Below are 26695 nucleotides of genomic sequence, written 5' to 3' on the forward strand. Positions count from 1 at the left end.
AATATTTGTTATTTATCATTATAATTTACAAACATGTTATCAAGTAGAGGTATGTATTATAGACCATAGAGCTTTTTTCCATTTTCCCCACTCTATTTAAGAGCCCACTCAGTAAATAAATAGACATTTGAAAGCATATCTGGAGCCCCAAACACATCAGTCACAGTGGACAATGGGCAGCTAATGGTGCCTAAACGCTTCCCATAATAGCAGACACAGTAGTGAGGCACATCTTGTTCCCCCCAATAATCTTCTCTATGGTCATGTTGACGTCAGCAGTCAAAACAATGGGAAGAGGTTGTGTAACTAGTGATATCTATCAGGTGGAACCGAAGCCCTCCGGCTGCCACAATTAGATGAAAGGCTTGTTATTCTAGCTGGTTACACTGGTGATTGATGGATGTGTTCGTTCGGTGTGTGTGTGTGTGTGTGTGTGTGTGTGTGTGTGTGTGTGTGTGTGTGTGTGTGTGTGTGTGTGTGTGCATTCGTGCGTCCCTGCGCCCGTGCTGCATGTCTTTTGGCTCCACAATCACATCCCAATCCTGCATCAAGAGTCGAGCTCCAGCTGTGTCCATAGACAGTGTATAAAGAAGCCTCAATGGATATCTTGACGGATGTGACATACTGTAGTAGTCTGTCACTGCTAGCAACCAATAATAGTACACAGACTGGTTGCTACATAACAATAACTGTTCACAAAGACTGTGGGAAATTATGTGTAAGCAATTTGGGTGTATGTAAATGTCCAAGGCATTATGTATGATGATATTAATTGGTGTTTAATGGGCCATACTACAGAATATCAGCATAGATTTGGCAGTCAAACCGTGGAATAAAGCCTTGTTTTGATTGTAACTATGGATATGCGATCTTTCCATTCACGTGAGAGATAAATCCGATCATTTTCCAGCGGCGCTATGCAAAAATGCCGGTCTAATTTCCTCAAGCGTATTACCCCGACCCATATCCACTTCAGCGCGTGCCGGGAGTGTTGTTTGTTGTGTGTGTTGGAGTCTGTGTTGCTACGGTCAATTCAAGTCCCAAATGCTCCGATTAAATACAGACTCTTTAAGTCAGGACGAGATGTTACCCCGCGCCTCAACAATCATGTGGACCAACATGAGTTTAACCCAGAACAGACACTCACAGAAGGTGATCTGGCCTCCAGTCCTGCTAACTATTTTACTAAAGGCTGACCCCAGGGAAAACCCACAACGGGTCCAACAGCTGAAAACAATTAATGATATGCAAAGCCTCCAGATACAGTATGTGAGTGCTGAGCACCGGACGGGTGACGACTGCAGCAGCAGAGTTATTACTCCACAGTAACTATTTTCCTGCATTTCATGGTACCGCATTTGTTTGTTTACCCCCGCTGCCACGGCAACTGTCTCCAGCTCCCCTCGGTATGAGGAGAGAGTGACCGAACCCTGTTACTGTTTGGCAGCCTGGCCTGTGAGTGCTATTACAGTTCACTACAGAGCAAGAGAGTGTGGCCTGGTTCAGCCCTGTATATACACTGTGTGTGTGTGTATATATATATATATATATATATATATATATATATATATATATATATCTCTTCACACCACACCATCTTCACACCAGTCTCAACGTCAACAGTGAAGAGGCGACTCCGGGATGCTGGCCTTCTAGGCAGAGTTCCTCTGTCCAGTGTCTGTGTTCTTTTGCCCATCTTAATCTTTTATTTTTATTGGCCAGTCTGAGATATGGCTTTTTCCTTGCAACTCTGCCTAGAAGGCCAGCATCCCGGAGTCACCTCTTCACTGTTGACGTTGAGGGACATAGTCGGAACATAGTCGTTTACAACATTAACAATGTCTACACTGTATTTCTGATGAATTTGATGTTATTTTAAATGGACAATTTTTTTTGCTTTTCTTTCAAAAACAAGGACATTTCTAAGTGACCCCAAACTTTTGAACGGTATATGTATATATATATCTCCTCCTCACACTGCTTATCACGTGGCGGCTGTTTTGAAGATTCAAATACACCGGCAGGCGGTGGGATCTAACATAGCAAAGGAAGGCGGTCGGGAGGTATTTTGCACCCTGTCTACCACACAATGAAGCCTTGGTGCACACAGGGAGCGAGGTGTTGATAGAAACCCGGTCTCACCTTTCTCTCTGGGTGGGAGATACGACAGACCATCCGGACACAGTCCCTGACACAGTGCACTGCTGCACACAGCCGTAGAGATAACGTTTATTCAGGGAATGCACAAAGAGAAGACAGAAATGTTTTATAGACTCTGTAAGGAGTGGTCTGATTACGATGCTGTTGGTACAGCGTGTAGTACTGTCAAAATGATATCCCACTGAATAACCTAGTAACGTTCTGTTCATTTATGCAGAATATCCCTCCCTGAATATTCATTTCAAGTTCACAAAGTAAAGCGAGACGTGACTTGAAAAGTGTGCCATGGAAAGTGCAGATCTGCCGTCAAGAGATTTGCCTTCAAGAATTTACACAAAGGCAGAGAAAATAAACCAGTGTGAATTCCGGAGCATTTGCAACCAAAGTGGGAATAGATGGGACAGTTTTCCTCAGCACACGTTTTGATGTTGTCAAACCCGGTGCTGCATGTTTGACAAGCTTAACAGGACTCCCTTAATGTGGCTGTGACAATTAGGGCAGAGTCATTTCATCGCCACTTGAAGAGTTCGGTGTCGCGCGTTCACTGCGAGAGTTCCACCGAACCATCAGGAGGCAGTTTACCTGCGTCAAACTCACTTTGACAATAATCCACATCTCCACTATGTAATTAGTGGGCTGCCGAAAGAGGGCTGTCACAGAGGGCCTCTCTGTCTCTACTGTAATGTTAATGCCAGCCATCTCCCACAGCCCAGGTTCAAAGCAGCTCAACGCGCGTCAACACGGAAGTAAACATCTCACATTTCCCCAGAGGGATACGTGTAGGGATGGAACTCGATACCAATGTCCCGGTTCTCAAAAACAACAATGAGAGAGACAGAAACTGACTAAACAATAGATAAGATTGAGAGAGAAACCGACAAGTTGCAAGTTTGAAGGTATTCTTGTTCGGCCCCTGTGGAATTAGAAGGAAGCCTTTATCCATCTCTCGCTCTGTCTGGGCCACCTTATATTTAATTCAGCAGGTCGCTTCAGGGGACATTTAAATGACACTGTGCCTTGAGATGGACCTCATTGTGCACTGGGGCCTTTATGAATGATTATCCCTGGTAAACACCCCCTATGTTGGCCAGGCCTTTAGTTGCGCTGCCAAGTGTAAAGCCGGAGAGACAATGTGATACACCACAGCACCCTTTTCATAAGAGCAGCTCTCTGATTCGCCCAACATCAACTATTCATGTCCCTCCTCTTTAACTCTGCGTGTGTTCCCTCTCTATGTTCCTTTGTCATGTGCCAGTGGAAATGCATTTGGATTATTTGAAAGAGTTTGTCACACATGGTTGTACCAACAATGTAGTTATACGTGCATTTTCAATATCCCCTCCTCATTCCCGTCTGTTTATCTATCTAATGCGATTTTTCTCCCTGACTGTCTCTCATTAGTTTCGAAGTTAGTACAGTGATTGGACTGAAGAGGCTGTAAACTCTGTAGACTGCCTCTTAAACTGTCTCTGAACTATTTGCGGCGTTTCAGTCCAATTCCTTGTGCTGGATTTGCAGGCAGTCGTTAAGAGTGGAAAATAGCAGTGCCCACAGACAAATGTGGAATAGGCCTTTCGCAGAGGAGAAGATTGTCTCTAACTGTAAGCCCCTGCTGTGACTTTGGAATTTAAGACTGGGACAGAGGAGATATCCATTTAAAGTAAGACTTAACAGTCCCTACTGTAACTCTTGTGAAAGTAGAGGTCTCTCTTAGTAGGGCTACGACCGATCAACATCCCTTCCAATATAGTGCTAGGATGATTCAGGCTTCCAATGCACTCTAATGGTGTCCACATTGTTGATAATGACATGTTTGGTTTACCAACACCTAAGGAGCTACATACAGTCCCAGACAGCTTTCAAGTTCTTTTCTTTTTAGTTTTATTTACATTTTTTTGACAATGTGTTTTTTATTGTTTTTCCACGGCGCCCCACAAACAACACAACACACAAACAAAATGGCCACTATACAACACATTCCCCAAGGTGATCAACATACGGTTTCCACATTTTGTCAAATACCTCTGGTTTTTGTTTAACTTCATAACTGACAAAACCCAGCGGCATCACTAGATAGTTCAGTCCTCCACTTTGTTATTTTTGCAGCAATTAGACTTAGATCACAAAACTTACTCTGATATTGTTCACCAATATTTACATTTCCCAACAGACATAATTGTGGAGATGGATGGATATAAATTCCTAGACACAATGAAATGACAGCACATACAGCACATAATCCCAGAACGGTGTCAGTTTATCACAGGACCACAACATCCTTTGTGCTTTTTGCATCTCTAACAGAGATGTGACCTTTCTGGGTGCGTTACATGGATTTGGGCAGGAGTGTAGGAAGTCCTATGAATGATCTTTAAACTGCAGTAGTTTATGTAGTGTAACTTCAACCAATGCTATTACCCAGACCAAAGAGAAGACACTTTTACTACGAGAAACAGAAGTGTTTGTGTTAAGTCGACTGTTTTTCAGAACTCTTGTAGACTTCACATTACGTACCGTATGCACACTTGGATCCCAAGCTGTTTTAGGTGCAACCTCAAGAACGCAAACACAGATGAGGCGAACACCCCATTCATAATGAGAAAGACGTAGCTAGGCGTAGCCCACTGTTAACCAGACTTCCCCCATTGTTACAGTACTGCACCTCCCACCTAAATCATTCAGTCATGTTCGGAACTCTGTGGTGCTTCCTCTGTCTTGGACTGATAAAACACCTCACTGTTACAGTCCAGGTAAGACAGAGGCAGCTGAAATAAGATTGCCCTCTGGTGGGCATTGTCCATAGCTGCCTGGCACATGAATCAAAGTTTATTAGCTGATATGACACATTTTTTTATTGCAGGTATAAAGGCAATTGTGGGTCCTCCGACATTTGTACCTTGACATATATCATTTCGACTTGTTATAGGGCCTAGTGTTCCTTGCGTTATCTGATGACTAGGCCCATCACTCAGGGCAGTCCCACAGAATTCTCCATGTAGTGTCATAATGTAGATAACTATTTTGTGGGGCGTTGTAATATAAGATGTTAGGTGTGACGAGATAGCAGCACAGCGGTGTATGTCTCTGGATTGCAGTCTAGTAGTAGGAACCGTAGAGGTATTAAAGGTAGCTGGGTATAATCATTGCGCTTCATTAGACATACCAGGGTACTTGAGAGTGCATAACACTGTCCCATAACCTGACTGAGCATGTATGTAACAACCAAACCCAAAACCACACTCGCTGTACCTTGCTTCATTTTCCACTGCTTGTTCATGATTTCTCTGTCTGCCATTATACAGTCATGTAAGTGTTCACTTTTACACGCTTACTACCTGCAGCCTTTTAGAAAATCTGGAAAGTGACAGATGGGATCTGTATGTTATTACTGGCAGGTGTTCAGTATCTCACGAAGGACATAGTGTAACCCAGTCTTACGTAAGACATGCTCAGTCGGGGCTGGGATGGCAGAGGGAGGAGAAGACGAGTGAAGAATAAGAGAAAGGCAGGCATACGTTATTTTAGGAATCAGCTCCCCCAGGTTCTTCCAGAGAGCAGAATGGGCCAGTTTCATTGTGATTAACGCCCAGTAAAGACAGTCAGGTCACAACAAATCATTGAGAATGGTAAGAGGCATCGTTGACAACACAAGGCCAGAGGTGCTATCTAGCCTGTGATCGATAACTCTACTATTCTAGAGGGTGGCCTTCCTTCACCCCTTTTCCCTTCCTATTTAATCCCTCCATCCCAGTACAGGCCTCTCCCAACTGGCCTGTCCTGTCCTCAGGGTTAGGTCAAAGTTCATGGCCTCAGCTGGCATCAAGAGTTAGGCACATCATCACTACACAGCGTGCCCACTCTAGCCCAGGGAAGCCCTAACACTGGTGCCAGGCATTTTCATCCAGGACAACCTGTCATAACATGAGATAATCACATCAAGACTGCCAGCAGAGCCCAGTGTTCTGCTCCCATAAATAGTACAATCAAAGATACTGGTAACTAACTCAAGATATATCATTGCATTGTTTCCAATGGGAACAAATGAAGCATACTGGGCATGACAAGCAAGCAGGTGGGCAGAGCCAAGCACCAGCTAGCGAGATTCCATTGGGGCATTCTAACATGTATTTGCATATTTCCGTTAGGGAATGCCTACTCTAAATGCCACGTGTGCAATAACTCAAAACGCCCTTGCACTCCTAAACAATACAATTTTTAAAACTTGTACAAAGGGTCAAGTGAAGTCTAAAAAACGGAGCTCTGTTCGTAACATATTTTAGGTTTTGGGAACAGAAAACTGCATTGAGATTTAATATTTAATTGATGAGAGAATAAGCAGAGAGTCAGCCAAGTTTCATCTAGCTCCATCTCCTCCCACTTCCCGCCACTGGACTTCCTCTCATCACCATATTTGGTGGTGAGAAGATGTTCTAAACGGATGCTTCAGATTTATACATCCTGTGAGACATCTGGCTCCTATCTGTCGTACAATGCAATCATCCTCTTCTCTCCTTCCTAATGGGAGACATTACACAGCAATCCAATCCCCAGTGGGATAACCAAACGGCCCTAGCTTTCATTTCTCCACACTGATTATGCTTCAATGTAATTAGATGTTGAGGGGAAGTCAAATGCCATCATTTTCAGTGGATAAGGAAGGAGATATTGTTGCTTGTTTAATTTGTATGACACAGGACATCTTTAACCTCTGCTCTGTAGTCATCATATCAAAAGTCTCTGCGTACTGTTTCTCATGCCTCTGACAATATCTGTCAAGATTCTCCCAAGAGGTGCATTTTTGTACCTCTGTGTCATAAAAACGCCAGCTAATGCTTCCTGCCTATCTCCTCCCTCCACCCCTAAACTCCCACCCCTTCACACAGACACACACCCCGCCTGAAATGTACATTAGGTTAAGCCCGACTTCTCAAGCTGGAGGAAAACAATGCCTCTCGAGAAAATCTTCCTGTTTAGAGCTTCGTCCTGGGAAGACCCGTAAAACCAAGAGGAGCGTATTAAAACACGGTGTAACATTTTTCACGGAAACCTTGTGGGCCTGCCATGAACTGTTCTTTATATCACACACAGACGTTGGAGGGAAAACAGAGGGAGGGGATGGTGGGAGTGTTGTGGAGGAGTGCAGAAGAACAAAATAACCTGGCATCATTAGCTACTCAGCAGTGAGCCTCTCCCCGTCAACTTAGACTTGCTTATTTGGTTTAGGAGATGTTGGCCGTCGCTCAAAGGTTTTCACATCTGCTGAAATTTGTTCGGTTCAGGATTCCAGAAACGGGTTTCTGAGCGCAGATGAGCGAACCAGGGAGCGGCCAAATTCACCGGGCGTCAGGCGGTTTTGAGAGCGTTCTCTGTCTGCTATAGTTACGTTACGCTAAAAGAGTTGCGCATCACAACAGACTTGTAAAAATAGCAGGTGAACCGCAAATCCGCACAGCACGTGTCAGGATAGTAGTCAGTCACACAGACGAGCATGTGTTGTTGTTCGATGCATGGAGCAGATTTTTAATATAGCCCATCAGACAACAGTGTGATGTCACAATTAGAGGTCCATCTGATACTACAATCATTCAAATGTAGCTAATAAGCTGATTTGAAAGTATGACAGTCATTCCATATGTAATGTGATAGGACAACAACCTCTCCCTCATCGTCAGTAAGACAAATGAGCTGATCGTGGACTTCAGGAGAAAGAGGGGAGAGCACGCCCCCCCCCCCCCCCCCCCCCCCCCATCCACATTGACGGGGCTGCTGTGGAGTGGGTCGAGAGCTTCTAATTCCTTGGCGTCCACATCAAGGAAATTACAAGATCCACACACACCCGCACAGTCGTGAAGAGGGCACAGCAGTGCCTCTTCCCCTTCAGGAGGCGGAATATTTGTATTGCATGGGCCCTCGGATCCTCAGAAAGTTCTACAGCTGCACCATCGAGAGCATCTTGACTGGCTGCGTCACTGCTTGGTATGGCAAATGTACCACCCTTGACCGCAAAGCGCTACAGGGGGTGGTGCAGACATCCCAGTACATCACTGGGGCCGACTCCCTGCCCTCCAGGACCTCTATATCAGGCGATGTCAGAAGATGTCCCGAAAAATTGCCAAAGACTCCAGCTACCCAAGCCATAGACTGTTCACTCTGCTATCATCCGGCAAATGGTACCAGAGCATGGGGCTTTCGGACCAAGAGGCTCAGAGACAGCTTCTACCCCTCTAAGACTGCTAAAAAGTCAAATAATGTTACCCGAACTACCTGCACTGACATTTCCCTAGGATATATATACAAACCATATACACACACACTCACTCACACACACTACATTGACACTCCCACACAAAACCCACACACATTCACTACATACAGTTGAAGTCAGAAGTTTACATACACCTTAGCCAAATACATTTAAACTCAGTTTTTCACAATTCCTGACATTTATTCCTAGTAAAAAATTCCCTGTCTTAGGTCAGTTAGGATCACCACTTTATTTTAAGAATGTGAAATGTCAGAATAATAGTAGAGAGAATTATTTATTTCAGCTTTTATTTCTTTCATCACATTCCCAGTGGGTCAGAAGTTTACATACACTCAATTAGTATTTGGTAGCATTGCCTTTAAATTGTTTAACTTGGGTCAAACATTTCAGGTAGCCTTCCACAAGCTTCCCACAATAAGTTGGGTGAATTTTGGCCCATTTCTCCTGACAGAGCTGGTGTAACTGAGTCAGGTTTGTAGGCCTCCTTGCTCGCACATACTTTTTCAGTTCTTCCGACAAATGTTCTATAGGGTTGAGGTCAGGGCTTTGTGATGGCCACTCCAATACCTTGACTTTGTTGTCCTTAAGCTATTTTGCCACAACTTTGGAAGTATGCTTGGGGTCATTGTCCATTTGGAAGACCCATTTGTGACCAAGCTTTAACTTCCTGACTGATGTCTTGAGATGTTGCTTCAATATATCCACATAATTTTCCTTCCTCATGGTACCATCTATTTTGTGAAGTGCACCAGTCCCTCCTGCAGCAAAGCACCCCCACAACATGATGTTGCCACCTCCGTGCTTCAAGGTTGGGATGGTGTTCTTCGGCTTGCAAGCATCCCCCTTTTTCCTCCAAACATAACGATGGTCATTATGGCCAAACAGTTCTATTTTTGTTTCATCAGACCAGAGGACATTCCTCCAAAAAGTACGATCTTTGTCCCCATGAGCAGTTGCAATCCATAGTCTGTTTTTTTTTATGGCGGTTTTGGAGCAGTGGCCTCTTCCTTGATGATCGGCCTTTCAGGTTGTGTCGATATAGGACTCGTTTTACTGTGGATATAGATACTGTTGTACCTGTTTCCTCCAGCATCTTCACAAGGTCCTTTGCTGCTGTTCTGGGATTGATTTGCACTTTTCGCACCAAATTACGTTCATCTCTAGGAGACAGAACGCGTCTCCTTCCTGAGCGGTATAACGGCTGCGTGGTCCCATAGTGTTTATACTTGCATACTATTGTTTGTACAGATGAACATGGTACCTTCAGGCGTTTGGAAATTGCTCCCAAGGATGAACCAGGCATGTGGAAGTCTACAATTTTTTTTCTGAGGTCTTGGCTGATTTCTTTTGATTTTCCAATGATGTCAAGTAAAGAGGCACTGAGATTGAAGGTAGGCCTTCAAATACATCCACAGGTACACCTCCAATTGACTCAAATGATGTCAATTAGTCTATCAGATGCTTCTAAACCATAATTTTCTGGAATTTTTCAAGCTGTTTAATGGCACAGTCAACTTAGTGTATGTCAACTTCTGACCCACTGGAATTGTGATACAGTGAATTATTAAGTTAAATAATTGATCTGTAAACAATTGTTGGAAAAAATTACTTGTGTCACGCACAAAGTAGATGTCCTAACTGACTTGCCAAAACTATAGTTTGTTAACAAGACGGCTTCCGGCTTCAACTGTATGCACACACACACACACACAGACCTACACAACAGAAACACACATACACACATGCACACTCACACACTTTTACACTCATCATATGCTGCTGCTACCCTGTTCTTTATTTTACTCTTATTATTTAGTCAATTTGCCTTGCCTGCATGTACATATCTACCTCAAATACCTCGTACCCCTGCACATTTATCTGGTAATAGTACTCCCTGAATATAGCTCCATTCTTGTGTATATACAGTGCCTTGCGAAAGTATTCGGCCCCCTTGAACTTTGCGACCTTTTGCCACATTTCAGGCTTCAAACATAAAGATATAAAACTGTATTTTTTTGTGAAGAATCAACAACAAGTGGGACACAATCATGAAGTGGAACGACATTTATTGGATATTTCAAACTTTTTTAACAAATCAAAAACTGAAAAATTGGCCGTGCAAAATTATTCAGCCCTTTTACTTTCAGTGCAGCAAACTCTCTCCAGAAGTTCAGTGAGGATCTCTGAATGATCCAATGTTGACCTAAATTACTAATGATGATAAATACAATCCACCTGTGTGTAATCAAGTCTCCGTATAAATGCACCTGCACTGTGATAGTCTCAGAGGTCCGTTAAAAGCGCAGAGAGCATCATGAAGAACAAGGAACACACCAGGCAGGTCCGAGATACTGTTGTGAAGAAGTTTAAAGCCGGATTTGGATACAAAAATATTTCTCAAGCTTTAAACATCCCAAGGAGCACTGTGCAAGCGATAATATTGAAATGGAAGGAGTATCAGACCACTGCAAATCTACCAAGACCTGGCCGTCCCTCTAAACTTTCAGCTCATACAAGGAGATGACTGATCAGAGATGCAGCCAAGAGGCCCATGATCACTCTGGATGAACTGCAGAGATGTACAGCTGAGGTGGGAGACTCTGTCCATAGGACAACAATCAGTCGTATATTGCACAAATCTGGCCTTTATGGAAGAGTGGCAAGAAGAAAGCCATTTCTTAAAGATATCCATAAAAAGTGTTGTTTAAAGTTTGCCACAAGCCACCTAGGAGACACACCAAACATGTGGAAGAAGGTGCTCTGGTCAGATGAAACCAAAATTGAACTTTTTGTCAACAATGCAAAACGTTATGTTTGGCGTAAAAGCAACACAGCTCATCACACTGAACACACCATCCCCACTGTCAAACATGGTGGTGGCAGCATCATGGTTTGGGCCTGCTTTTCTTCAGCAGGGACAGGGAAGATGGTTGAAATTGATGGGAAGATGGATGGAGCCAAATACAGGACCATTCTGGAAGAAAACCTGATGGAGTCTGCAAAAGACCTGAGACTGGGACGGAGATTTGTCTTCCAACAAGACAATGATCCAAAACATAAAGCAAAATCTACAATGGAATGGTTCAAAAATAAACATATCCAGGTGTTAGAATGGCCAAGTCAAAGTCCAGACCTGAATCCAATCGAAAATCTGTGGAAAGAACTGAAAACTGCTGTTCACAAATGCTCTCCATCCAACCTCACTGAGCTCGAGCTGTTTTGCAAGGAGGAATGGGAAAAAATGTCAGTCTCTCGATGTGCAAAACTGATAGAGACATACCCCAAGCGACTTACAGCTGTAATCGCAGCAAAAGGTGGCGCTACAAAGTATTAACTTAAGGGGGCTGAATAATTTAGCACGCCCAATTTTTCAGGTTTTGATTTGTTAAAAAAGTTTGAAATATCCAATAAATGTCGTTCCACTTCATGATTGTGTCCCACTTGTTGTTGATTCTTCACAAAAAAAATACAGTTTTATATCTTTATGTTTGAAGCCTGAAATATGGAAAACGGTTGCAAAGTTCAAGGGGGCCGAATACTTTCGCAAGGCACTGTAATTGCTCTTGTGTTACTATTATATTTGTATCTTTATCTTCTGCATTGTTGGGAAGGGCTCGTAACCAAGCATTTCACGGTAAAGTTGCATTTATTTCACACCAGTTGTATTCTGCGCATGTGACATAACATTTGATATCACAGAGGGGCCATTATAATGAACGAGGTCCACTCTTAGCATTCTCATACACAAGATAAGATAACATTGGGGTTTGTGTTTAGCCGTGCTGGGTATTTTTGGAAGAGGCCCTGTGAATGCCAGCACTATCCCAGGCTGCATGTTAGAGTGCTGAGGCAGGGAGGTGGCAGGTATCCATGGTCGACAGGTGTCCAGCTGACAGCTCCTCTCCGGGAGGGCCGTGGGCCCGCTCTAACCCAGCTCTCATCACCCGCTGGCCTGGCTACTGCCTCTGGAGCCACAGACACATACACACAGTGGTGGTGAGCTGAAGGGGCCTGTAGGGGCACGAAGCTGCTCCCCGTCATCAGAGACACCTCTTCCAGTGTCGGAGGGTTAAAGAACAGCACTGCAGAAAAGATCATTGATATTTGAGTCTGCGTTTGATGTTTGTTTTTTTTACTTTCTAACAAGATGATGAGGGCTATGGACATCTGCAGACTCAGCAGAAATGAAGGCCTTTCTTAAAGCCGCAGCTCTGACTCGCTCCTGACTGACCTTATTTAAGTGAAAACAGAGAGGCAACTCATTGTTAAACATTTTAATGTAGTGCTCTCAGAGCCCTCCCTGCCGTGCAGATGCTTACCGTGGGGGAACATTTTGACGGGAGATTTAGCTGAAAAGAATCTGATTCTACCTTGCTGCCTGGGCCAGTTGTGTGTGAAGTGGGAGAACAGATGTGCACGGTGTCTGAGAGAGACAGATTCCGTTAGCCGGAGAGAACAAACCCAGCTTCTCCAACAAGCCAGAGGGGGAGGGAGTGAGTGAGTGAGTGAGTGAGTGAGTGAGTGAGTGAGTGAGTGAGTGAGTGAGTGAGTGAGTGAGTGAGTGAGTGAGAGAAAAACAGAAAGAAAGAGTGAGAGAGAGAAAAAAAAATGAGTGTTCAATGGTATTGATTCTCTGCCAGGAAAACAATCCTTTCCCGTTTGAAGTGTTCTCTGCTCTGCTATTTCCTTCTGGTTTGCAGACTGCTGGGGGATTACTTAAAAAATATCGATAATTGCAGGTCCATTTTTCTGGACGCTAATATTTCAGGGCAGTCGGAGGCGCAGGGGTGTACAATATCATGATTGAGTCGCCGGCCACATTGAGCCTGGAAAAGTTACTAGGTTAAGTTCCCCCGTCCAAACCCTGTCATTAAAACGGGTGCATAGCTGGCTCACTAGCTCATCCTTGACAACTGGGAAATATTTACTAATCTCGACCCAGTGAACGATGGCCGTTTCACAGCTTGCTTTTTTTGCCCATTGTTCCCAAAGCCGGTGTAAAGCTTACTGCGTGAGTAAGTTGGTTAGAAAAACACAATTTGTTATTTTGTTCAAATTACAAACTCCTTGAGTGTGTCTCTGCTTTTGCAGAGTAAATTTCCAAACATCTGTGATCATGTGGCAGCAGGTGAGGTGTGATACTGAACACTGGCTCCTCAACGCATAATGAGACTCACTAAAACATGAATTTCTCATCTACTACTTGCCATTTTCGGAGCAACGTGAACCCGCTCCTCTCTGCTCTTTCTATTTGTTTGTTTTTTGACATGGCCTATCCTGTTTTAGCCCTGGACCGCTTGAGTGAATTGCGCTTGTTTTGTAAGAGGGGATTTTCCACAGACAGTGCTGGCATCCAGTCTTAACCACAAGCATCTGAGAGCTCCTCAATCTGGTGGTCAGAGAGAGAGAGAGAGAGAGACTGCCACGTTAGATTAATGTGGGAGGGGGGCGAAAAAACAAGTCTAAAATAAAACATGATGGGGGGGTTGCTTGCTGACAGGGAAATAGGGGCTATGGGGACATGTGAGCCCTCTGTTGACTGGGAGCTGCTCAGAGTGTGGCGTGGAGCAGCTCTTGTGAGGGACTCCTTGTGAGGGAGTACTCTTTCTGTCACCCTATACCCTCTGGGAGCCCTCCACCAGTCCAGCAGGCATCCCATCCTGCCACTGCAAAATAACTGTCGTAAACAATCCCACAATGCCCTGATGGCAGCACACACACACATGTGGCCTGGCCTGGGAGGGAGGGGACAAGGGGGATAGCTCATGACACTATGTGCACAGGGAGAAATTACTTAAGCATGTCCGGCGTCTTTATTGGCCCTGATTAGAAAGGGAACTGAGAGCCCAGCCAATAATTCATGCTCCATATGCTCCATATGTGACAGAGGAGGTGGAGGAGAGGGTCGCTCTCACCTCACAGTGTTAGTAACCTACTGCAGGGTAACTCAACATGGGGGGGGGGGGGGGGTTAAGAAAAGCCACCGAATCCCCAGTGTTTGTGCATACGTATGTACGCCTACGTATGTCCCCTTTGTCACTTACAGTCATTGCCACAAAGACCACTGGAACCAGTTCATTTGTGCATGGACAGTCTGTTATGTAACTAAATCAGTCTGACACAAATGGAAAGGCCAGAGACGTTGTGGGTTTAGAAATGCTCTCTCTTATTGTCTATTTATTTGTTCTCTGGCTGTCCATTGTGTGTGGTTATGGTAATTACGATGCTTTGCATAACATACACTCAGAGGTCTTCAAAATACTCCCCCAGCACTTGGATAGCAGTAGCAGACAACAATGAAAATAGAAGCACCAGTAGCTGAGGTCTCGCACTCCTGACCGCAGGGTGTCGGGTTCAAATCCCAACCAGGCTACAGCTGTGAATTTGACCCTAATTGCTCTGTGGGGAAACGGAGAGCCTGAGTAGCTTCCAGGGTATCTTCGCTGTGGACCAGGGCATCTGCCAAGCAACATGTTCAATGGAAATCATAGACCTCTCCATTGCATGAATGAAGAAGCATTGTCAGGGAGCATGAGAGCAAAGCTCATCATGGACAAGGTTTTCATGTGGCAAGTCAAAGGAGATTACGTGTGAGCACTGGCAGGGAGGGTTGTTCTTGGATCTTGTGTCAAAGCCCGGTTCCTTCACTGGCCTGAGTCTGTTGTGGGAGAACTCTTCTCAGCAGTGCTAACCAAACTCTTTCCCCTGGATCACTCCACCTAATCCTGATTGGCCCGTAGGTGATAGCCATTAGTGCTCAAGTAAACCCATACTGTAAATCTAGAGGTTATTCTTGCCTCAACTTTTTTTTTTGTCTGAAAAAGAGTGTCAATATCTACGTTTTTTTTCTATTAGAGAAAGAGGAGATTGAGAGATTGAAAACAAGTGAGGGAAAGACAGATAGATAAAACAGCAGGCAAGAGCACTTTCAGATCCAGGAGAGTAGAGTAGATCAGTGGAAGAGCTCTTCTCTGTCTCCTGACAGGGAGGACGTAATGTCTCTGAGGAGATGAGGGACTTCTTACCATTATTATTTGCACCTGAGGCAGCTGCATAGATCTGCCGAGTGTCATGGCTCACTCCCAGGCTTTAACAGCGACACGTTAGCTTTAGGTGGGCTAACGAGGTGCCTTCAACTCTCAATCTCTAGTTTCTTCCTAACAGTCAACGGTTGGCGGTTTAGGTCACTGGAACGTTGCTTGCCTAACACTCTTCCCAGAAATGTGGCTGGTTGAAAGATTTAAGGCGTATGAAATTCTATTGTTCATCTCCAAGATCAACAGTCAGTTTGTCTTAATCTTGTTATCGTACCAACAACAAATTACAAACAGATTGTAGTTTATGTAAATGAATACAGATGTCCCCAGTTGTCTCACTAAGAAAATGGAGGTAATCTAGAAAGGTAAGTGTAACATAGATTAACTTTGAAATGTGACAAATACAGCATGTGTCCGATGGTCTGACACGGATATATACAGTGCCTTGCGAAAGTATTCGGCCCCCTTGAACTTTGCGACCTTTTGCCACATTTCAGGCTTCAAACATAAAGATATAAAACTGTATTTTTTTGTGAAGAATCAACAACAAGTGGGACACAATCATGAAGTGGAACGACATTTATTGGATATTTCAAACTTTTTTAACAAATCAAAAACTGAAAAATTGGGCGTGCAAAATTATTCAGCCCCCTTAAGTTAATACTTTGTAGCGCCACCTTTTGCTGCGATTACAGCTGTAAGTCACTTGGGGTATGTCTTTATCAGTTTTGCACATCGAGAGACTGACATTTTTTCCCATTCCTCCTTGCAAAACAGCTCGAGCTCAGTGAGGTTGGATGGAGAGCATTTGTGAACAGCAGTTTTCAGTTCTTTCCACAGATTCTCGATTGGATTCAGGTCTGGACGTTTACTTGGCCATTCTAACACCTGGATATGTTTATTTTTGAACCATTCCATTGTAGATTTTGCTTTATGTTTTGGATCATTGTCTTGTTGGAAGACAAATCTCCGTCCCAGTCTCAGGTCTTTTGCAGACTCCATCAGGTTTTCTTCCAGAATGGTCCTGTATTTGGCTCCATCCATCTTCCCATCAATTTTAACCATCTTCCCTGTCCCTGCTGAAGAAAAGCAGGCCCAAACCATGATGCTGCCACCACCATGTTTGACAGTGGGGATGGTGTGTTCAGGGTGATGAGCTGTGTTGCTTTTACGCCAAACATAACGTCTTGCATTGTTGCCAAAAAGTTCAATTTTGGTTTCATCTGACCAGAGCACCTTCTTCCACATGTTTGGTGTGTCTCCCAGGTGGCTTGTGGCAAACTTTAAACAACACTTTTTATGGATATCTTTAAGAAATGGCTTTCTTCTTGCCACTCTTCCATAAAGGCCAGATTTGTGCAATATACGACTGATTGTTGTCCTATGGACAGAGTCTCCCACCTCAGCTGTAGATCTCTGCAGTTCATCCAGAGTGATCATGGGCCTCTTGGCTGCATCTCTGATCAGTCTTCTCCTTGTATGAGCTGAAAGTTTAGAGGGACGGCCAGGTCTTGGTAGATTTGCAGTGGTCTGATACTCCTTCCATTTCAATATTATCGCTTGCACAGTGCTCCTTGGGATGTTTAAAGCTTGGGAAATCTTTTTGTATCCAAATCCGGCTTTAAACTTCTTCACAACAGTATCTCGGACCTGCCTGGTGTGTTCCTTGTTCTTCATTATGCTCTCTGCGCTTTTGACGGACCTCTGAGACTATCACAGTGCAGGTGCATTTATACGGAGACTTGATTACACACAGGTGGATTGTATTTATCATCATTAGTCATTTAGGTCAACATTGGATCATTCAGAGATCCTCACTGAACTTCTGGAGAGAGTTTGCTGCACTGAAAGTAAAGGGGCTGAATAATTTTGCACGCCCAAGTTTTCAGTTTTTGATTTGTTAAAAAAGTTTGAAATATCCAATAAATGTCGTTCCACTTCATGATTGTGTCCCACTTGTTGTTGATTCTTCACAAAAAAATACAGTTTTATATCTTTATGTTTAAAGCCTGAAATGTGGCAAAAGGTCGCAAAGTTCAAGGGGGCCGAATACTTTCGCAAGGCACTGTAGATAGATTATGTCATTATGGTCAAAGAGTGAACAGGAGTGAGACAGAGAAGACAGACAGAGACAGAGAGACAGACAGAGAGAGGCAGACAGAGACAGAGAGAGGCAGACAGAGACAGAGGGAGGCAGACAGAGACAGAGAAGACAGACTGAGACAGAGAGACAGACAGACAGAGACAGAGAGACAGACAGAGAGAGGCAGACAGAGACAGAGAGAGGCAGACAGAGACAGAGAGAGGCAGACAGAGACAGAGAGAGGCAGACAGAGACAGAGAGAGGCAGACAGAGACAGAGGGAGGCAGAGAGACAGACAGAGAGAGGCAGACAGACAGAGGCAGACAGAGACAGAGAGAGGCAGACAGAGACAGAGAGAGGCAGGCAGAGACAGAGAGAGGCAGACAGAGACAGACAGAGAGAGACAGACAGAGACAGAGAGACAGACAGAGACAGAGAGACAGACAGAGACAGAGAGACAGACAGACAGAGAGAGGCAGACAAAGACAGAGAGAGGCAGACAGGGAGAGAGAGGCAGACAGAGGCAGAGAGGCAGATAGAGAGAGACAGACAGAGACAGAGAGAGGCAGACAGAGACAGAGAGACAGACAGACAGAGACAGAGAGACAGACAGAGAGAGGCAGACAGAGAGAGGCAGAGAGACAGACAGAGAGAGGCAGACAGACAGAGGCAGACAGAGACAGAGAGAGGCAGACAGAGACAGAGAGACAGACAGAGAGAGACAGAGACAGACAGAGAGAGACAGACAGAGACAGAGAGATGCAGACAGAAACTGAGAGAGGCAGACAGAGACAGAGAGAGGCAGACAGGGAGAGAGAGGCAGACAGAGGCAGAGAGGCAGATAGAGACAGAGAGAGACAGAAAGAGACAGAGAGAGGCAGACAGAGACAGAGAGAGACACAGAGAGACACAGAGACAGAGAGAGGCCAGCTGTGAGGAAATACTTGTCATTGTGACTGAGGTCGTAATAAGGAACACACGATTACAGCATTACAACCATTATGGCATGGGGATACTCACTGGGACTGTGTGTGTGTGTGTGTGTGTGTGTGTGTGTGTGTGTGTGTGTCGTGAGTGCAATTCAATAGAGTGATTAGAAAGCTTCATTTGTGTGACCATGACATGGTAGAATAGGTTCTGTTCTGCTGTAGTGTGGTGAGAGGCCAGTAAGATGTGTAATAAATACCACTGAATAACACTTACTAGCACATTAATGAGGAGTTGAGGGTAAAAACCACTGTTTCTCGGCAGAGATGCGTCAAGCCAACATGTCAGGTATTTAAATAACAGGTTAGATTGGAACATGGCTCATTTATAGCCACTGATGTGATGTGGTGTACATTGGGTCAACTGAGGCTAGACAGGTGTGGGAGGAGACTTTTCTGTTGGTCTGAATGTAAGAAGGCTGCCATCTAGTGACGGGTGTAAGTAATACATACATGGAGAGGCCAGACAGGGTCCTCCAATTATCTTTTTATGAGATAAGTACCATTGGAGCACTGTAAGCTTTGTTTTAACGTCCCAGCATAAAGGCTGCCCACATGCCGCTGACCAAAGCACAGTGAATTACATTCTCACCACATGGTTATATGGGCCGAGCCATTACCATTTACATTAACATAAAACTATTTCATTTTTGGATGAACCACATGGTAATACTGTATTATGAACCCAGGCCACTTCTAGCCCACTCAGTGGAAGTGTATGTTCAGGGAGCTGATTCATATTTCAATTAGCGCAAGAGGGAGGTCTCCGCACTGTGACCCTCCACATCTCCACCAGATGGTTACCACAGCTCTAGAGAGACTGTCATTAGCTGCCATTTGCAATTAGTCACATAGAACATTTCCTTCACGGCCACCCAACCTGTGCCTTTGTCAATGCCAGTGTGGTTTTCAGTCTGTTTCTGCTTGATACCAACTTATTTGGTACGACAATGATTGAATAATTGGCTGAAGCAGAAACAGACTAGAAACAAGGTTAACTTTAGTATACTGCCCTGTAGATATTAGCCTGTTACCGAGCCTGATCCTGTTACGATGTGCTTTCAAACCCAGCACTCCTATTTCTACTCAGCTGTGCGCAGACACCTAGACACGGACGCGGACACACACAGGGGTGTATGGTAACGGTTCTATTCCTGACAGAGCGCAGGTGGTCTATAAGAACAGCAGGTGAGTCGTGAGCACGTTGATTAATTTGAGCCGTTCGCCAGGGAGCTGTCGCGTTCCGCTGCTCTGTGTGTGGTAGGCGGGACAGGGTGGGTTCTACCGGGCCCAAGTGGTCTGCTGGTTCAGCTAGGTGAAATAACATGGTGAGAAATAGCAGCACGACCCGCACAATAAATATTAAAGGGTGTTAATAGTTCATGTTGTCTGCTGTAGGCCCCGGGGCCCCCACTCCTCTGCAAACACATCTGTGCCACGCTGGAGACGCAGGCAGACTCTAAAAAAAGATTGGATCCTTTCAGCACGTTGGAAAACAGGTGCCACATCGCGAGCCAAAGCAAGCAAGATTACTGAACTCTTGACAAAAGTGAGGTGTGTCAGCGAGAGAACACAAGAGGGGAGCAGTGGGGATTTTAATCATAAGACACTCACTCTGGAGAGCAGAGCACGTCATCTGTTTAATGTCTCCCACACATGGCTCTAGAAAAAAACTTCATTACCCTCTTATGACCCTGCACTCCGTGTCCCAGACTGACAGAGCTTCTAGACTCCCACTGTTTACATGAGCCCATCTACAGTATGTCTGCCTGAGTACCTCATCATAACATCACTCTCTCTCTCTCTCTCTCTCTCTCTCTCTCTCTCAAAGCCATTATGTGTGTTACTAATGTGTCATGTCTCTATCGTTGTCACTGAGCCTGAGGTGAGACAGGCGGCGTGTCGCTTATAGTAGCTAGCTGTCTGTACGTGGCTAACGAGAGTTCTTTCTCTCTGTGTTCTCTGCTCCAGCACACCACCGTCCTCCCCTTCATCATCATTGAGATGAGGACCACGCACCACCAGTATCCCAGCAGGCCTTGTGGACTGATAGCTGTGTGCAGCTTCGCTGTGGGATATGTTCTATGGTAAGAGCCCCCATTTCATCCCACAATGGTAGGCTGGACTCTTTTTTGTTGTTGTTGCTAATTGATAAGAGACCATAAGATGTTATTGTCCGTTTCCACTTAACTTTGGTTTTTAAATACAAGAACATACTGTACAGAACAGAGAAACATCACTTTATAAACACTGCATAGTGAAGACCAGCAGGCCCGCCCCTCCCCAGTGAGCATGTTATCAGGCTAGCTGGCTACCTTTCCTCTCCAGGCCCATGGCTCTGGCAGCTAGCTCCACTTCAACACCTGTTTCTCATGGCTCTGTCCCTCCACACCCTCATGATGGATGGCCCTCTCCCAGCATGATGACACACAGTCTCTCGCAAATCTCCTGCAGATAAAACAGCCTCTAACCTTCCTCTATCAGTCGAGAGAGAGAGAGAGAGAGAGAGAGAGAGAGAGAGAGAGAGAGAGAGAGAGAGAGAGAGAGAGATCTGTCTCTGGTCTGGGAGAGAGGCCTGCCTTGTGACAAAACATTCTACTGAACCAGAGAACCAGACCCTAATCCTGACACGGCACGGCAGATTTAATGCTCACGGAAGAGGGGAGAACAGGAGAGGCTGGGAGCTGGAGGAGCCCTCTACTGCAGCTAACCAGGGCCGACAGCATGGAGAAAGGGTTTCCAGAATCACCTGAAATGTAGGAGTCCCACTAGAAGTGTCAAGGCCCCCACCTCTCTCTGTATTAATCCCTGGCTAAAATGAAGAGGATTATATCCCCACACGTCTCACAGGGTCAGAGAATCTGTCTCGCTTCCCTCAGCAGGAGAGGGAAAGTGCTGGAGCTGGGTAAATCCATAGTCTGCCTTACACGGGGATTACCCAGCTATGGAGTTACAGAGAGAGAGAGGGGAGGGAGAGAGAGGGGGAGGGAGAGAGAGGGGGAGGGAGTGAAAGAGAGATAGAGAAAGATGTCAAGCCTAAAGTAGGACGAGTTATGCTTCAGTGGCAGACGATCTGATCTGTGTACTGTTTTGTTAGTCTGTCAGACACCATCAATAATACAGACACAGGTAGGCTCAATAATTAGGATTTTCTAAAATCAGGAAACTGAGGAAATGCTATGTTACTAAAAGGAACATTGGGATTTTCCCCTGAATCCATGGAGTCAGTCGGAAAAATATATATATTGTGGCTTACGAAAGAAGCATACAGTACATCATAAATGAGGGGAGAGGTCAACGGATGTAACAACGGATGTAACTGTTAGATGAACAACCTTGTTTGCCCCCACATGTGCAAACGGAAGACCTAATATTCCCATTCAATTAATTGCCCAATTGTTGAATTCAGCTAATTGAAGCATTTACATAATTGACCATACTCACAGCTTCTCCATGGGGTCTAAAGTAGTCTAATCACTTGATATTAGTGAGATCACCTGTATTGTGGAGCAGCCTAGGGCCAGGGTAAGGGCCAGTCCAGTCTCACCCTGAGTGATAGCTTTGGAATCAGTGAGCTAAGGAGAGGCTGTGAGTGGACCAGCTGACACACTACTGTCACCTGTCACTAATGTGCCCTTGTCCAGTACTGTATGCTCTCTCTCTGAGACCTCCCCTGGCAGTTTCTCTCTCACTGTCTCTCTCTCTCAATTAAATGTCGATTTAAGTAGCTTTATTGCAAGTGAAATAGATGATAAACAAAAGTGAAATGAACAAAAAATATACAGTAAACATTACACTCTTTCGCTCTCCCTGAGACCTCCCGTGGCAGTGACTCTCTCTCCCTGAGATCTCCCCTGGAAGTCTCTCTCTCTCCCTGAGATCTCCCCTGGCAGTCTCTCTCTCTCTCCCTGAGATCTCCCCTGGCAGTCTCTCTCTCCCCGAGATCTCCCCTGGAAGTCTCTCTCTCTCCCTGAGATCTCCCCTGGAAGTCAGTCAGTCAGACTCCCTCTCTCCCTCCCTGAGATCTCCCCTGGCAGTCTCTCTCTCTCCCCCCGAGACCTCCCATGGCAATCTCTCTCTCTCTCGCTCTCTCAATTAAATGTCAATTTAAGTGACTTTATTCAAAGTGAAATAGATAATAAACAAAAGTGAAAAACAAAAAATGTACAGTAAATATTACACTCTCTCCCTGAGACATCCCCTGGCTGGCAGTCTCTCTCTCTCCACAGATGGTACTTCCAATGTCCTCTGCTACTGTTATGTATCAGTAGCACTTTATGTTCAAAAGTGTACAATGAGTATACCAAACATTAGGAACACCTTCCTAATATTGAGTTGCACCACGACCACCTGGATTCACCTGGTCAGTCTGTCATGGAAAGAGCAGATGTCCTTAATGTTTTGTATACTCAGTGTATGTTACATTCATTTCAGTGGTTCAGCATAATTTAGGGCCGGTATGTTTTTAGAATCATCTCACTATAAAAAAAATGAGTCTCTGGATTCCTACAGTAAGACAGCGGTCTGTCTCACACTCAAATGACCAGACTCCTAACTTTATGAAAAGGAAGTGGCTGGATACTATAGTAGGCAGACAGACAAAGGGACACGGAGAGTGGATGTACTACAGCTACAAAGGATCTCCACTTTGGCCATCTTTGAGCCTCTATTGCATACACACGATAACATACACACTATACACATGGATTTTGTAGTGTAGATATGCGGTAGTGGTGGAGTAGGGGCCTGAGGGCACACAGTTTGTTGTGAAAATTGTGAATGTATTGTAATATTTTTAAAATTGTATAACTGCCTTCATTTTGCTGGACCCCAAGAAGACAGCAGCTAATGGGGATCCATAGTAAATACAAATACAGACAAGTGGGTATAATTGAGCAATAAGGTGTGGCTAAGGGCTGTTCTTATGCACAACGCAACACGGAGTGCCTGGATACAGCCATTAGCCGTGGTATATTGGCCATATCCCACAAACCCCTGAGGTGCCTTATTGCTATTATAAACTGGTTACCAACATAATTAGAACACTAAACAAGCCATTTTTGGTCATACCCGTGGTATACTGTCTGATATACCACGGCTTTCAACACAACCAGCATTCAAGTCTCAAACCACCCGGTTTATAATATAAACAAACTCTCTACTCTCTTTCCTTATATATATATATATATCTCTGTCCTCTATCATCTCACCCCTTACCTCCCTCCCTCTGTCAGGATGTGCTGGGTGCATCATGTGACCGGCGTGTGGGTTTACCCCCTGTTGGAGCAGATCAGTCCCCTGGCGAAGGTGGCCTTCTTCTCCTGCCTCACTGTCCTGATTAACATCTACTACGTCCTGGGAGAGGTCCTCAACAGCTACATCTGGGACGGCTCCAAATGTAAGCCCTCAGCACGTCTGGCAGCTGCTCCCTCTGTGTGTGTGTGTGTTCCACAGTGTGGAGCGGGATAACATGCTAAGGGCCTCTACTAGCATGAATCCTTGTGGTTTCAGAGCCTCTAGTGGTGCTCTCAATCACACACCAGCACTCACCCACGAGTGCAAACGAGTTCAAAAATGTGTACACACACTAACACACACACACGCAAACACAAGTACACCGTTGAGCTTACACACACACACACACACACACACATTCCTGTACCTATTTGCATTTAAAGTGCGGGCTGGGAGGTCCGTGGGAGGAGAGCTATCTGCAGCGCTACAGATGGGATAGGAGAGAAGAGTCGAAAAGCAGACTGACTGCAGCTAGCAGACAAATCCCTCCATCCCTCCTCCTCCCACCTGTTTAACACTGACCCACAAATCAACACTACCCTTCTGTTTCCTCTCACACCCTTCCACGTCCTACAATCTGCTCACTCCTCCCACATCTCTCTTTCCTTTCTAATTCATCTTCACCCCTCCCGTTTCCTCTTCTCCTTTCGTTCCTTCTCCTCCGCCCGTTCTCTCCTCTCTCCCTTTTGTTTGTCAGTCCCTTCTTCCTCTTTCTCCCTCCTTTCTTTCCAATCCCCTCCCTCCTCTCCCTGGTCTAGTCCTGCTGTGATTTAATTCATTTCTCTCTCCCACAGCTCCTTCCCTCAGAGCTCATATTCCCATCTCACCGCTCCAACATAACCTCAATATACCCAAATGGGACATTTAATGATAGCTACAGTATATGAGGCCAATTGGTCTGCTATGAATGTTCAATTTGGCATTTCATTTTGGATGGAGTGACTACAGAGCCGTATTAGAAATGATGGTCTCTGAAAACGTACAAACTCTTTAGTATTCCTGTTCTTTGTCTTACACAACTTCATATTCCCCCTCAACACCACTGATTCAAGTTATGCATGATTAACAAGAGAAAACCTTGCATTGATATTCATATCTGTCTTCCAGGTGTTATAGACACAGACAAGGCTAAAGCTGACTGAAGGCCATTGCGGAGTAGGAACACTGCGTTGTGGGTCGCTGCAAAGACAGGCCCAATCCCAACCCGGACAGCATAATAACAACCTCTATGTAAATCAATTATTTAAAAAATATGTGAGAATATGATCAGATTTTTTTCTCTTTTGAAAATAACCTTTTGGGCTTTTAAAGTGCTGAGTTCTCCTCTTGAAGTTGTTGGACTGTAGCTAAGACCTGAGATGCCTGTTTCCCGTCAATGACAAGGTGGGATATGAATTCACCACTTTGCTATGGACTAGGAGGTATTACGATGACATTACATTTACTCACGTATTAGTATTTACTATTTAATCATCCTGTTTATCCATCTCTATGACTCAAGTATTATCTGAACACCGAGTATACTGCATTAAATGGAATGAACTTATTGCTATGGGTGTGATATTAATCTTAAGATGCTTAGGCACTCCGGCAGAGTTAGCAAAAGCCATGTATCAGGATTAGCTTTCTCTTCTTTTTCTCCCTTTTCACTGGAGAGCTTTCTAGCGAGGGCATCTCTCCTACAGAGTGGCATGAATGACAGCCTTTTCCTGGTTGTGTAGTGTCTAACAGCTGTACCATAGAATGTTATTTTCTAGGACAGCCAGAAAATAACATCAAAAGTACCCCTTTCTTGTTTTTATGTTTTTGTAAAAAAGGGATGACAGCGTTTGACTCTTGAAGTGTGTATGGTCTTTCAATAAAAAGGTGTTAAGTTATTTAGAGCGAGTCAGATGTGTCGTGTGTGTGTGTGTGTGTGTGTGTGTGTGTGTCAGTCAGAGTCTCACTACAGCTCTTCTCTTCAATTAAAAAGAAAAAATCACCACACTTGTGATTTAATGTTTGGCCTATATTTTCTCTGGCATTTCTGTCTGTCTTCTTTAGACACAGACTCTGCCCTAACATAACAATTCCTTTGTGCAGTGCTGGACAAGCTCTTAACGAGAAACACACATTCCAGCCCATAAGAAAATGGGTTAGCTCGACAGACTAAATAACCAGAAGCTCAATACAAAAGAAATGTACCCATAATATGCCTTTTCATTCACATCACAGCTATTCCAAGGCGCTAGTAACTCTGGGAGACAGACCTCAGAAGGTCTCATGAAATAATATGTTAGCCTATAAATGAAAGTATACCACAGTAGCATAATAGATAAATGGGATAAATTCTTTATGAGTGGCTGTAAGTTTGTTTTGACAGTGATATGATCTCAGCTGCTATTTATCATTTTTAAACAGGCTGTCATTGTATTACAACCCTATAAAATGTTTTAAACGTAGAGCCAAAACTGCAAAACACAACCGTGTACTATACTGCATCTCCTCTCTAGCTATCCCCACTTCTTAGAAAACAAAACCTCTAAAAGTTTGCAACCAGCCAGCTCCCGTAATAGTAGCCGTCAGCTCAATTATATGGAAAAATTAAACCCTTCTCATCCATTCCTCTGCAAACACAGTCGTTTGTAGTGAAACAGAAATAGGTGCTCTTGACAACTGTGGTTTTTCATCCTGATAGATAATGACATCTTTGCCGGGTAAGTTGTTTGTATACATTTTTGTCATGGTGGAGTGTGTGCACCGTCGCAGGCTCTCTGTCAGCTTGATAACGAGAGAACGACACTTCATAGTCTTCTCATTAACACTGCCGGTCCCCCATGTGGAGGTGACAAATTGAATGCATTTTGAAGGATTTTTTGCTGGCATACAT

The 26695-nt window shown here is 44.6% G+C and overlaps 1 protein-coding gene across 1 annotated transcript in view; it reads left to right on the forward strand.

The window, feature by feature from the left end:
• LOC139407129 (androgen-induced gene 1 protein-like) overlaps positions 1-25701 on the forward strand; it is a 62876-nt gene extending 37175 nt beyond the window's left edge. The window contains exons 4-6 of the mRNA XM_071150557.1: positions 20503-20618; positions 23766-23929; positions 24934-25701. Coding sequence (XP_071006658.1) covers positions 20503-20618; positions 23766-23929; positions 24934-24968 — 315 coding nt within the window. The 3' untranslated portion in view covers positions 24969-25701. The remainder of the gene's footprint in view (positions 1-20502; positions 20619-23765; positions 23930-24933) is intronic.
• Positions 25702-26695: the final 994 nt, after the last annotated feature.

Source organism: Oncorhynchus clarkii, chromosome 4 (assembly GCF_045791955.1).
Source record: "Oncorhynchus clarkii lewisi isolate Uvic-CL-2024 chromosome 4, UVic_Ocla_1.0, whole genome shotgun sequence".
Taxonomy (NCBI): domain Eukaryota; kingdom Metazoa; phylum Chordata; class Actinopteri; order Salmoniformes; family Salmonidae; genus Oncorhynchus; species Oncorhynchus clarkii.